A 13730-nucleotide genomic window follows, 5' to 3' on the forward strand; every position below is an offset into this window, starting at 1 on the left:
AACTGATAAAAGCAGAAATTTACTGTATTTATAAACAAAGTTTCAAATGTATCAGAGAGTTTAGTAAGTTTGAAAGTATGACTACCATTTAAGTGAAATATATAGGTTAAAAAATGTTTGACAAGTTTAAGTAAACAAATTAATAACCAGTAACTTTATGTAGTTCTATATAGTTTCTAAACTCTAAAGTCCTTCATGAACATCAAAAAAATCTCACACAGACACCTATACAAAGGCCAGCCCTGGACTCGGTCCCAAAGGGTTTAATTACTGAAATACCAAGACAGTCTTGTCCTGACATGCCTCATGGTTAGGACAGATTCACTTCACAGATTATAGACAGGCTAATGGCTAACTCTACTACTGCATAAAATTTCTGATTAAGGAACATTGATACAACAGACCCTTTTGATTACAATCAAAGTCATGTTTCCAATGCTGAGAGGGGTTTTGAGTGAAAATTGTATTTAATGTTAAAAAAATTAGGGGCAAAAGTAAGCCATGATCTTTAAGGCTACAAAGCAACATAAATATCATCTTTTTGGCAATATGTACAACTTCTTGAAAATTATGCATAAAGTAAAATTAAGGGTGCAATGACTATGAACTCAAACAATATACAATGGACTTGGGTAAAGTACTGGGATGGACCTCCACCCTTCTGAACAGATAAAAATAGGGAAGCCTCCCCCAAAGTCAACATTTTCTCCAAAAGACAAAAGAATCACAGTAAAAAGCAAGAAATCGTTGGAATCACTTCAGGTATTTCCAGAGCAATTAGCCATTATAAGTAAGTCATCTAAAAGAAAAGCAAAAATGTAGAAGAAATGGAATAAGGTGCTACTGCCCAGGCCCCGTTACCTACTTGGACTACGTAGTGTCTACTTGTCGCTTCCTTCCAAGTAAGGCAAAGAAAGAATAAGACAAACAACTGCCCAAAAAGTATGTGAAATGTTATTCGTCTTATAATGCTACAAACAGACATTCCTCTCAAAATTAAAACATGTTCACTAAATCACCCAGCTTAACTAATCAGAAGATTTTTTCTTACATAGAATCAATTGTCTTAAATTAAGAGAGAAATAAAAATGTGACTAAGGAATTTAAGCAACCGACTAACGGTACACAAGTTAAGATGCTGTGCACTACATCTTTCCTATGTTTCGAATGATATGATCTACTTGCCAGATTCAGATTGTCCATCTATCTACCAACAGCACAATATTAGGAGAAAAGACTAAACAAGATTTCTACCTCCAACTGCCAAAGACCTGGAGCCTTCGTGATGAGTTGGACATGAATCCTACATGCCTAGAGACTATATCTTTAAAAGGTCACAATATTGTACTCATTGCTTTAATTTTTTTTTTTTTGTCTTTTTCGTTTTTATCAGTATCAGGGATCGAACTCACAACTGCCTGCTTGCAAGGCAGGCGCTCAGGCCGCTGCGCTGAATTAATTTTTTGATAGCTATATGACCTATCCGAGTTACGAGCAATGGCTCAAACACTAACTCTATATACTGACAGTCTTTTAAAAGCTAATCCCTCAGAAGAGGGTAACAGCAGATACATCAAAAATGTTTCTCTAGGGGGCTAGAGATTTAGCTCAGCAGCAAAAGCGCCTGTCTTGCAAGCAGGCAGTTGTGAGTTCAATCCCTGGTACTGATAAAAACGAAAAAGACCGAACAAAAAAAAAATGTTTCTGTAAAACTAGTCTTTCACTTTCAAACTCACTTGGGATCAAATTTTTGCTCTATCACATATAAAATTTAACTCTACCAAAAATTTAACTGTACAATAACAATGCAGACTGTGTGGTTCTTTCAGTTATAAATTCTTCATCTGGAAAACAGGGAAAAAAATACCTATTTTACAGAACTGATACGTAGTTAACAGACATATATGAAACAGGATTATAATATATTTGTCCTAGGGCATTGTATGTATTAACTCCTAAATAAAGTTTTCTTACTTGACAGAATTAAAATATTTATATTTTTCCTTTTCTATTTTGTGAGGCCCTTTCTGATTTAGACAATAATTTTTCTAATGATCTCTAAGGACCATTCTATTCTAAGGATTCTAACAGCATCAATAGTCTAAAGAACTATTTTACCACTGTGATATGTAAGTAATAATGCATATTATTAACTTGACAGTACAAATGAGAACTCAAACAATGACAGCTCTGCGAGTGAGTATAAAAGTTTAACCAGTGCCATGAAGACAAGTAGTGAAATGTATCCTTCCTTACCTTCAATCAAGTTCAAACATAAAGGCATTCTGAAAACTACCTGACAAATATGATTCTCCCTTTTAAGTAAGGTCCTTCCTTCTGAAGTACAGGGTAACCAAGAGCCACCAGGAAAGTACTCTAAATGTGAGATGATTTCACTGTCTTAGCCGTGGCACCCCAAATGACCTGGTACTGTAGTAAACTTAAAAGCTAGTTCAGAAGCTATTTAGGGGGAAAGAATAGTGCACCATCTTTGTCTTCATCACATCAACTAGCGTGTGCATGCAGGAGTACAAATGCAGCAACACAAAAGTATGGACTGGTGTATTGGCACAGACTTTAAAGAAACACATTGTAACTCCAGTGTACACTTTTTCAGTCATTCAGTTGACTGTACAGAAACAATTCTCATACAACACGGTCCACTACGCAGTTCTCCAATTTTACAGCCGCAGCTCCTCCCATCCAACCCTTGCCCTTCCACACCCACACGCATTTTTCTGCTAGGCATTCCAGGAGGAAGACACTGTGGAAGTTGAGAAAGACCTCCCCTGCTCTGTTTCCTCATGCCTTGCTGCTGAACAGGTGAGAAGCACCACATGAAAGGGAGCCTTATCCATGTCTCTTGGCTGCATTTGTAAATAGAACAAGCTCAAATCTCAAAAGACATGCTTGGTTGGGAGAGCTCTGGTGACATTCCGATAGGAAATATAACTGTAAACACAAAACAAGTGCCCCATGGTACTACACCTTCCTAAAACAAGGCACACACTGGCTCAGTGTTTCAGAACGTATATGGTAGAATGTGCCCCAGGAAAAGAAAGGCTCTGCCTTACACAGACTTGCTTTTAACTATCAAAAGAAAATCCCAGGGAGACTGGCTGCCTAACAAACAAGTGCAGGATTATAGCACCAAACCTACTGTTAAGCAACAACAAAATAATTTCCAAGTGCTTTCTTTCTTTGACAAATACCCCAAAACAACTTAGGCAATGTAAGCATCAGGTCAAACAGTTTTAGTACAAAGAAAATGTAACAAAATACAGACTGTTAGTGAAACACTCTATACTAGGGGATATGTGCAACATAAGCACACTTTGAAACAGAAGAGACATTCAAATCAGATAGGCTAAATTAAACTGACAGAATCAGAAACCTGAAAAAATTATATACTAATAAAAGTCTATCTTCATACACTGGATACTAAAATTACTCTTTCAAAATTTAATAAGCACCTCTTACTCATTTTAACCCCTGAATAACAAACTCAACGCAGGCTGGCAAGAATCCCTGACACTCAATCCTCCTACCAGTAAGCCTAAACTCTAAAAAATAAACTGTAGATAAGGAAATCCTTTAACTGAGAAAGATTCTTTTTGAACATTAAGCATAAAGACAGTATCTGATGAAAATGATATGTTCACTTAGTCAAGTACTCATAGGCAAAAGTTTAAAGATGCTTAATTATTCATGTGGGTGGCAGTGATAATACCTACTGCAAACTTCGAGATTTGTTTTAATGCTAGCAATTTAATGTCACCAAAGGTTAAATTGCTAAGCCTTTATGAAAAAGAAAAGTCACAGAAAAGCTTCCTAAAATTTGTAACACTGTAGCAAAATATATATACAACTGGCACTTTTTCTATAAGCTGGTATACTTCTTTTTTTAACAAATGTCTCTAAACTTTGAAAGCTACTTAACCCTTGAGACATCCTCTAAAAACTTCTACTATGAAGTTACTATGAGAGATTCACAAACCTAGAAAGACTTGAAAATGGAATGTGACATAAAATCAGAGGAAAAAAATTATCAAAGTTATAAAATAACCAATATGTTTAATCCAAACATTTTGTATGGCAGGCAGGCAGGCAGGCAGGCAGGCAGGCATGCACAGGCACACACACACACACACACACACACACACACACACACACACCTATCTGCAAGGAAAGGGTCTACAGAAAAGAAAATAAAAATAAGGACCTCCTTAGGTCTTCTAGCTAATCCTGACTAGATGGTATTAATAACGAACTTTACTAGAGAGATTTCCCTAGGAAGCAAGTAAAAGACAAGGGGGGGGGGATATATAGGCGCCAAATAGCCTTGGGACTTGTACCAAGAGACCAGAAAAAGAGCTGAGGCCAGACACACAGAGCAAGCCAGATGCACAAAAGATAAACTGCCCCCCTCCCCAATAAATACAGGGGAAGCAAGAGGGACTAACTTTCAGGCAGTGTGTACTCATCCCCATGCACTAACATATGTAAGTGTATCCATTCTAGGGTCTCTCCAGGGTCATTATAGGTACAGCAGATACCCACACACCTCCTTACCAACTCTGATCAAGAATAAGGCACCCCCTTACCAACTAGCTGCCAACACCAAAGACAGGCCTTAAAAGGTACATCAAGAACAAGTAAACAGAAAGAAACTGCACCTAGAGCACCAGAAGAAATGAATCAGGCCAGGTCCCTGGAGGCCAGCCCAGTTATGGCAAGTTCCCGAGAAGCAGAGATTGAGACTCACATTTCTACACCTCCCTCTCACCGTACACAAGAGCTGAGAACAAAGGGTCCATAGGCCCTCCATCTTTCCAGAGTCCCTTACCCTAATTCTTCCTTATCAGGGCTATCTATCTTCTCCTCTCCCCCTCCTTTTCCTCTTTATGGATAAAGTGTCCTCTTTCCGTTAAACTCTGTCCTTCTAATTTATTTGGGGGGCTGTAACAATCCCAGGGGGCTGCTCAGACAACAGAGCAGCAGTGCTCATCTCCCAGAGGCAACATAACTATCTACCCTTCTCCCTGCCTCTGTCCAAAACACACTCTAAGAAAAAAGAGGGTAAGAAATAGACACAAATTCAGATCAAATCTACTAGATAAGAATCAAGACACAGGAAGGGTTACAGTTCATTATGAGTCTCTACTTGAAATTCCTGAAACACTACTATAAAACCTGTCTAACACCTTCTCTTCCTGGTGTTTTAACAAGTCACTGAAAACACATTTTACAAGCTCAGGGCAAGTTGTGGGATGAGGAATGCTCTCTACAACTTGAAACTTGTCCCCTTCAGCCCCAAGTCTTCCCCCTCAAAGAAAAGAAAAGAGGCTGAAACTCAGACGATGAAAAAGCAGGGGAAAACAAAGGGACAAAAGGTAAATGTAGGAATATTTCTCAATTACCTGAAATTCTCTCCCTTGTGGCCCTCTTCACCATCAATCAGCTGGGTGGAAACTTCGGAATCCAACCAAGAGACACTGTCATCCCCTGAAGTGCTACTCTCGCTGTCTGTCTCCATTTTGTATTAAAACAACGTAAACCTCAAGGCATGAGGTAAAGAGCACCAGCATGCAGCTGGTTGGGCTCCACTAATGCACACTACTGGCAGCAGGTGACGGGTGCTGGTTTCATGACAGCAGGGTGCAGACAGGAAATCCCTGATGCACACTCACTGCTTCTGACTGCGCACCTGTCACACCTGGACCCTCCCACTGCCTTGGGCTCTGTGACCTACATAGCCAAAAGCAGAGTCCATTCATTATCCATTTTGATAAGTATTTGTCTGTTCTCAGAAAAAGAAACTGTTTAGTAGTCGAATATCGATTTTATGTGTATTTTATGGCAACCTGAGACTTAAGAAAGGCAAAGAGAAAACTAGCAAGGACTCCTACAAGTAAACGTGATTTTGGCAAGGCTCAATGGGAGGCACAGACCTTAGGGTTAAGAGGGAATGTGATGACAGAGACTACAGAGAGTGGCTAGGGACCTGCCAGCTTCCTGCATTCCAATGTGACACCCATCAACCCTTCGCTACAGCAATACTCCCTTGTAAACTTTTGCTCGGGGGTCCAGACTCACACAGAAAAGCCAGCGCAGGCCATACAAGTCATTAGAGAAGAGTGTCATAAGTTGACAGACACTGAAAATTGGCTTTTGTCAGTGTCTTTCATCAAACAAAACATGCGAAAACTTAACATACTTAAGCTGTGAATGTCCATCGTGGCAACAAAAGGACTTCCTGGGTATTGAGTGGGAAGTATGGCACCTACGATGCTGTCCAGAGTGCACTTGTAACTAAAAGAACAGCCATGCTGGTTCCAACTACTGACCCATCAGCCAGATAGTCGCAGTTAACAATCTTCTACAGAGCAGCAACTGCGTAGCACTGACTTTCCACTACATCTGACCAGACTTAGAGGAGAGAAGGGGAGGGGAGGGGAAGGGAGGGGAGGGGAGGGGAGGGGAGGGGATGGAGGGTCACCTGGCTATCTTTCGGAATATGAATTCTAGCTTTTTGCTTACATGGTAATTCCCCTTCCTACCTACACGCTACAAGTTACATAATAAATACTATTTTACTTCTGCTGCCTTGAAAATGCATATGGTTTCAGTCTACTCATAAGAAATGAAAATTTGTTATCCAGCCTGGAAATAAAAAACCAACTATTCCTGATAGCAAGTAATTTGGAAGAACTTCTTAATATTTTACATGGTGATATCTTTCAAAATAATATATTTCCACCTAAGACAAATCCATATCAAACACTTATCTGAACAATAACTTCAAACAATAAAAAAACACTGATTTATCTATCTTATAAACCTCATCATCTTTCAAAGACTCTGAGGAGATGGAAATTAAAACTTTTTCATTTCATTCATTCTGGCATGTTAGAAATTTAAATATCAAAATATAAGAATAAAAGAATATCATGGGAACGCTTCTATCATCTCACAGTGAGACAGTTCTAAGTACAATTTCATGAAGCCCTGAAACTAACGTATCACTGTAATCCCCACACTGGGAGGCTGAGGGAGGAGGATCACAAGTTCAAGCCCAGCCTGGGCAATTTAAGAATTTAGTGAGACCCTGTTTCAAAACATAACAAGGGGCTAAGGATGTAGCTCAGTACATCAGCACTAGGTTCAATTCCCATTACTAAACAGGGAAAAAAAAAAGCCAATATATTACTATATGAAAATCTTCCACAACGGCAATAAAAATACCAGCAAAGTCAAAATGCAAACTGTGGGAAAAAATATCAAAATGAGTTACATTTTTTAAATGTAATTCTTTAAATTTAAAAAGTCCCTACAAATCTCTAAAATCCAATAACCCAAAAGGTAAGCAAGCAAAAAGTACAAGAATAATTGGAAAAAACTATAAAAGTACCTAGGACATATAAAAAACTAATCTCATTCATAATAAAAACATGAAATGCACACGCACATTTTTTTTTAAAAAATAACCCAATAAGCAAAAATTTTCAAGGATTTTAACACACTGGAAGAGGACACAGGAAATTAAATAAGCGTGCTGTTTTGGTGGCAGTTGAAACTCAAACAACTGCTATTTAGGAGACTTGGCAAAGTCCATCAAAATACAAAATACACATCTATTTAGACTCGTCACCTTCTTTTCTAGGAAACTATCCTGAACTTCACAGGGAAAAGTAAGAGATAGACAAAAGCAGTCATTGTACTGCACTTTGTGAGAGCAAAGTAAGAACCAAAACGACAAAAAACAACCAAACTTGTTGGTGAACACATAAACAGATAATTTAATTACTGAATATCCTTAGAATACATTGCTACACAGGTGAGTGAATGAGAAGACGAGGCCGTAGTGCTGGTCAAGGCATGGAACAAGCCCTGAAGACACACTACAAAGGCAACAGAGGAGATAAAGGTATCAGATGCTGCCATTCACATTTTCAAAGGGAATGAGAAATGTGACCACAGTGGATGGGTATTTCTGTGTGAGGGCAGCATCAACAAAGAAATGGGGAAGAGAAATAGTTAATTATTTTCACAAATTTGGAAGTTTTCTGCAATATTGTGAATATATAATCCTTCCCCCAAAAAAGACTGTAATTATATAGTGTTCCTTAGCAAAGAGCTGAATGTACTACTTCACTAAACATCTCAATCATCTTTTATAATACTGCTAATCCTTCAGTGTGTTTCATGAATCCTCTTCACCTTTCCTCCTGATCCTTTCTTCTCTTCATTATCGTAGTTGAGTCACCTCACTGCTGCAAGCCCTTTCCAAGGTGAAGAGCTGAACTATGAGAGGTACATTCGTACAATACACTGACAGAAAGACGGGCTTTCATAAGACCACTCCGGCAATTAATGGCCTTGTCAGGTACTGCTACCATGTCCATACCTACACCCTACCCTGTTTCTTCTGCACAACATGCAGTATATAGCTACAAACAAGTATGCAGGCCTAGACTTCTCACAGCCTTGACTTGGCTATCAAAAGTTTTTAAAAACTGTTCTCAACTTCCAAATTGGCACGTGTTCCTGTTTTCCGTTCCCTTCTTTGGTAGCCATGAAACTTGAGCAGAAATGAACAATAATAGCAAGAACACAGGATGGAACAACAAAGAGTGTCACCAAGGCTGCCATAGTAAGGGAGGACCAGATCTTCTATAAGACCACAAGGTGACTCTGACCATTTACAGCCTCATATGTGTAAGCAGTAAGCAAGCTTCACTCCCCAACAAGCACCTAACCACAGCAGTTCAGAACTAGGTAAGTCTCCTCCTCCTCCCCTCCACCTCCCCCTCCTCTCATCCTCATCTTCCTCCTCCTCCTCCTCCTCAATGGCACAAGGAAACTAAAGGAAAGGGAAATCCTGCATCCCCGGACAGCAGGAGAACATTCCTATTGATAGTTCAAGAATCCCAAATTAAAACCATTTTCAAGAGTAATGCGGTGTAGCTAGACATAATGATGCACTCCTATAATCCCAGTACTCAGGAGACTGAGGCAGGAGGATCATTGTGAGCTGGAGACCAGCTTGGGCTATGAAGTGAGCCCAAGACCAGCCTGAGCTGTACAGAGACCCTGTCTCAAAGAGACAAAAAAAAATTAAAAACCAGGAATGTGGTCTAAAAGGAGCAGTGGTGACAGTAGTCGTAACAATGGCAGATCCAGAGCGTTTTTTACTTAATGTGGCCAGCAAACACTCTGCTTGAGCCCTTACACAATGACCATAGAATTCTCACAACCACCTTAGGAGACAGGAGCCAACCTGATCCTCATGTTACAGGGGAAGAAACCAAAGCTCACTTGTCCTGGCCTATTCAGCTCATAGGTTGGCATTAAAAATACCTTCCAAATCTCAGCCCCAAACCTTAACCACTGTAAAAGTGTTTCTGTGGAAAGAACACATGATTTTCATTTTGATTCACATTTAGCTGATCATCCTGGCACTCCACGCAACAGTTTTGTTTTTCTTTTTGAGAATCCTGAGGGGAGGAAATAGATGCTGCCAACAACCTACATTCAATTCTGCATCCCATTCTTTAGAAATCTACCTATGAAGCTAAACGGAGTTTACATTAGGGTTATACTGAGGGCTCCAGAGGTCACACAGCAAAGCAGCAGCTGAGCAGGGCCAGCATCTCAGCCCAGCACTCATTTTCTCCCACCACAACCCTGGAGCCATTCTTCTCAAGACTGTTCAGTGATGCATGGCATATAGCAAACGTCTCCTTAGCCAGGTATCACACTTTATCCACAGAGCACCTCACAGCCAAGACTCTAAATAAAAATACTGTGTGCCAAATATGCCCCTGAGAGCATATGGATGTATACAATACATATGGATGTACACAATATGTGGTAAGTGCAGTGTATGTACACAACTATACCAGAAAAAATTACACAGGAATCCTAAGTATTTCCAATGAACAAAGATGTTCCCACAAAATATGAAAAGTAGAATATATAATGTAGAAATATAACCTGTTAAATATATTATACTGTTAAGTATAATGTATTTATACTACCTAATTATTTTCAGTGTTACCTAGGTATGCCTTTGGTTTTTTGTTTTGTTTTGTTTTTGTTTTTGTACCAGGAATCCAACTCATGACCTCATGCTTGCCAGGTAGGTGCTTACACCACTGAGCTAAATCCCTAGCCCGTTTTTATAGCAATCATCTCTGTAGGTAGGCCCTCCATTGGAACAATTATCTTTAAAAGAACATTTTGGGGCTGGGGATTTAGCTCAGTGGCATAAGCACCTGCCTTGCAAGCAGGCGGTCATGAGTTTGATCCCCGTACAGAGAAAAATGAAAAAAAAGACCAAAAAAAAAAAAAGAACATTTTTCTTCCTTATTACAGAATATTCATATATTGTGGATCAGCACATATTAATACCTGCTTTAATTCATAGTTAACCTAAAAAACAAAGAATTCTTATGCATATGACAAATATATATCAAAATATCAAAAATTAAATAATGCAATTAATTTAACATGATCATCTATTGATCACCTTAAACACAATAGAAAAGGTCTTCTTAACTAGAATATGGAACATTTTGTGTTACAGCAGATTTGGCTCTACTAAATACAAATATATTAGAAGAGAAACCTAACTTTATACTGTTAAAAAGTTAAATGAAAAAGAAAACTTTAATGGCTATCTTTGCAACATACCAATCCCTTGGCAAACATACAGGTTTAAAAATGTTCAAATTATAAAAACTATTTATAAAATTGAAAAAAAATAGTTATCCACAGAAATTGAACAATTTTGACATCAAAATGTCTTGGGCTCAAAACTCAACTATGCCATTTACAAATAATCTAATCGCTAATGTAATCTCTAATGTAGGAAAAATAATAAAATGTAAGGGTAGCGTATGGATGAGAAATTGCAGTATAGGTAAGATCTTCAGTTAACAATAACTATAATAACTAAAGAAACCATAAAATCATTATTACTGTAATTATATATATAAATTTAGAAATAAAACTTTAATCTGTAAATCTTCTGCTTATTAAAATCTTAGGATTATAATTTTTATCACTGCTTACAAGAAAATAATAATCCAGAGGATAAAACCACAACTAAGTTTCTAACATTTTAATAACTATGAAGGATGGCAAATAATTAAAACAGAAAGATCATATTCTAGTTACATCTCATTAATACAAAAGTTACAAAGTAAGTACAATAAGCCCCTTATTCATAAGAGATACGGGTCCCCAGGGGATGCCTAAAAATGCACAGTACCAAACCCCATTTATTCTATTTTCTCTATTAACACATATTCATAATAAAGTTCAATTTATAAATTAGTCACAGAAAGACATCAAAAATAACTTACTACAGATTTTAGCAACTTCAATATATGATATTTCTCATTCCCTAAATCAAGAACTTTCACCTTTTCATTTAGAAGTAACATTTTATAGCTTCTTTTTGGCATATCGAAATTGACTGTATCACTGCTCTTGTACTTTGGGGCCATATTAAATAAGGGCTCTTTAAACACAGCACTGAACTACCATAACAGTTTTTAACCAAAACAGCTACAAAGTGGCTAACAGGCTGGTTTTCTATGCAGTGTAGACATACAAAACAGAGAGATTATTCCCATCCTGGATGGGCCAGAGCAGAATGGCAAGAATTATCATCAAACTACTCAGAACTTTTCAGTTTAAAACTTAACAAATTATTTCTGGAACTTTCCATTTAATGTTTTCAGATCTCTGTTGACCCAAGTAATGAAAACTACAGAAAATGAAACTGCAAATAAGGAAAATTCTACTGTGTGTAACAAAATCAGATCATACAAAAGATAATTCAGCATGACATTTCTAGTCTTAATAAGCAGTATTAAGTGAAAACTTTCAACTTTATGAATAAGTTCTCTGAAAATTCAAAGTGACATGTTCTATTGTTTTTTAAGGCTTTGTCTTTCTGTGCGAAGAAAAGATTAGAAGTGTATCTCCTAGTATTCAACTTTTCTAATGTTGAAAATTGCTTTTAGTAAATATATAAAACTCAAGTAAATCCAGTAGGGAAGCTTGATACAAAATCAAGACTCAAAAATCAATAGCAATCAACAACAAACTGACTGAAAGGATAATTAAGGAAACAACACCTTTCACAATAGCATCCCAAAACAATGAAATACTTAGGAATCAATGTAACAAAGGAAGTAAAAGACTTATACATTGACAATTACGGTATTCTGATAAAGAAGGATATCAAAAACTGGGAAGATATTCCTTGCTCATGGATAGGAAAAACCAACATTGTGGAAATGGCCATATTCCCAACACTATTATACAGATTTAATGCAATCCCAATCAAAACACCATTAGCCTTCTTTACAGATTTAGAGAAAACATTCCTAAAATTCATTTGGAACTAGAATGAGACCTAGAATAGCAAAGGCTATGCTGGGAAATAAAGGCAAGGCAAGATGCATCACAATCCCTGACTTAAAATTATACTACAAAGCTCCTGTGATAAAATCATCATAGTACTAGCTAAAAAATAGACCTGGAAATCAGTGTAACAAATTAGAACATGCAGAAACAACTCCAAACACACTCACCCACCTTATCTTTGACAAAGGGGCCAAACATGTTCACTGGAAGAAAGATAGCTTCTTCAACAAATGGTACTGGAAAAATTGGCTTTCCATATGCCAAAGACTAAAACTAGACACATATCTACATATCTCTCACCATGCACTAAAGTTAAAATGGATCAAAGATCTAAATATTAAAACAGAAACACTAAGTCTACTGGCACACAAGTTAGGTAGAAATCTTGAAGACACTGTATTAAGCAGAGAGCTCATGCAAATTAAGACACTGAGATTCCATCTCACACCAGAAAGAATGGTTACCAACAAAAAATCAACCAATAATAAATGCTTGTGGGCCTGTGGGGGAAAAGGAACTCTTCTCCACTGCTGGTGGGAAGTTAGACTGTATAGCCACTGTGGAAATCAGTATGGAGATTTGTCAAAAAACTAGGATTGGAGGTGGCATTTGACCCAGCTATTCCCCTTCTGGGTATTTTCCCAAAAAAACTGAAAACAACATCTGGTTTTTTGATACGTCCTCAAAGAGCAGCTCTACAACGAATTCTACACAGTTCCCCCGCCCTCAAACAGTCCCAGGATATGCACACTCTCATTAGCTAGAGAGACTTAGAAATTTATTTTCATTAACAATTTTAAAAGCAAATTATCTGAGAATGCCAAATTGATTTGAGCATTCAAACCTTATGTGAAAATCACTTTAATTAGAATGCAATTCAACTAAAATCAACAGCACAAAATAAGTTACAGAGTCCGGGGGTTAAATGACACGCATGTAATTTCTTGCCAGCTAAGGGCAATGTGAGAGCATAGCAAGGCAATCTGAGAAGAAAAGGAAGTAAGATACTAAATATACCTAGACAACACTAACAGTCTGTCTAAGTGCCAGGGAGGGTACCTATGCTGCACATTCCTGGACAAGGGGCTAAATTCTTGTGTCAAAAGTCGGTGAGAAATATCCACTGGTACAAAACAAACAAAAATATGCACTGGTTCAGCAAAAGTATAGGTTGTTGAAACTGAACACTAATTCTATTTCTGCTTGACAAATCTCACGAAATACAAAAATGAAGCTATAAAAGGTTCTGGAAAAAGCAACATGATGGTAAAGAAGAGTAAGAAAAATTT

At 37.7% G+C, this 13730-nt stretch overlaps 1 protein-coding gene across 5 annotated transcripts in view; it reads right to left on the reverse strand.

Annotated features, from left to right (window-relative positions):
• The window catches only part of Arhgap32 (Rho GTPase activating protein 32), a 291311-nt gene that overhangs the window by 176236 nt on the left and 101345 nt on the right, over window positions 1-13730 (reverse strand). For 2 of the 5 annotated variants that reach the window (XM_063256062.1, XM_063256061.1), the window contains exon 1: window positions 5421-5551. The exons of the other annotated variants lie outside the window; for them this stretch is intronic. In XM_063256062.1, the coding sequence (XP_063112132.1) occupies window positions 5421-5536 (116 nt within the window). In that variant the 5' untranslated portion in view covers window positions 5537-5551. Of the gene's footprint in view, window positions 1-5420; window positions 5552-13730 lie in introns of those variants that run through there. 5 annotated transcript variants of the gene reach the window in all.

This window comes from Cavia porcellus, unplaced genomic scaffold (assembly GCF_034190915.1).
Source record: "Cavia porcellus strain 051 isolate PalLab524CR breed Dunkin Hartley unplaced genomic scaffold, mCavPor4.1 scaffold_9, whole genome shotgun sequence".
Lineage (NCBI taxonomy): Eukaryota > Metazoa > Chordata > Mammalia > Rodentia > Caviidae > Cavia > Cavia porcellus.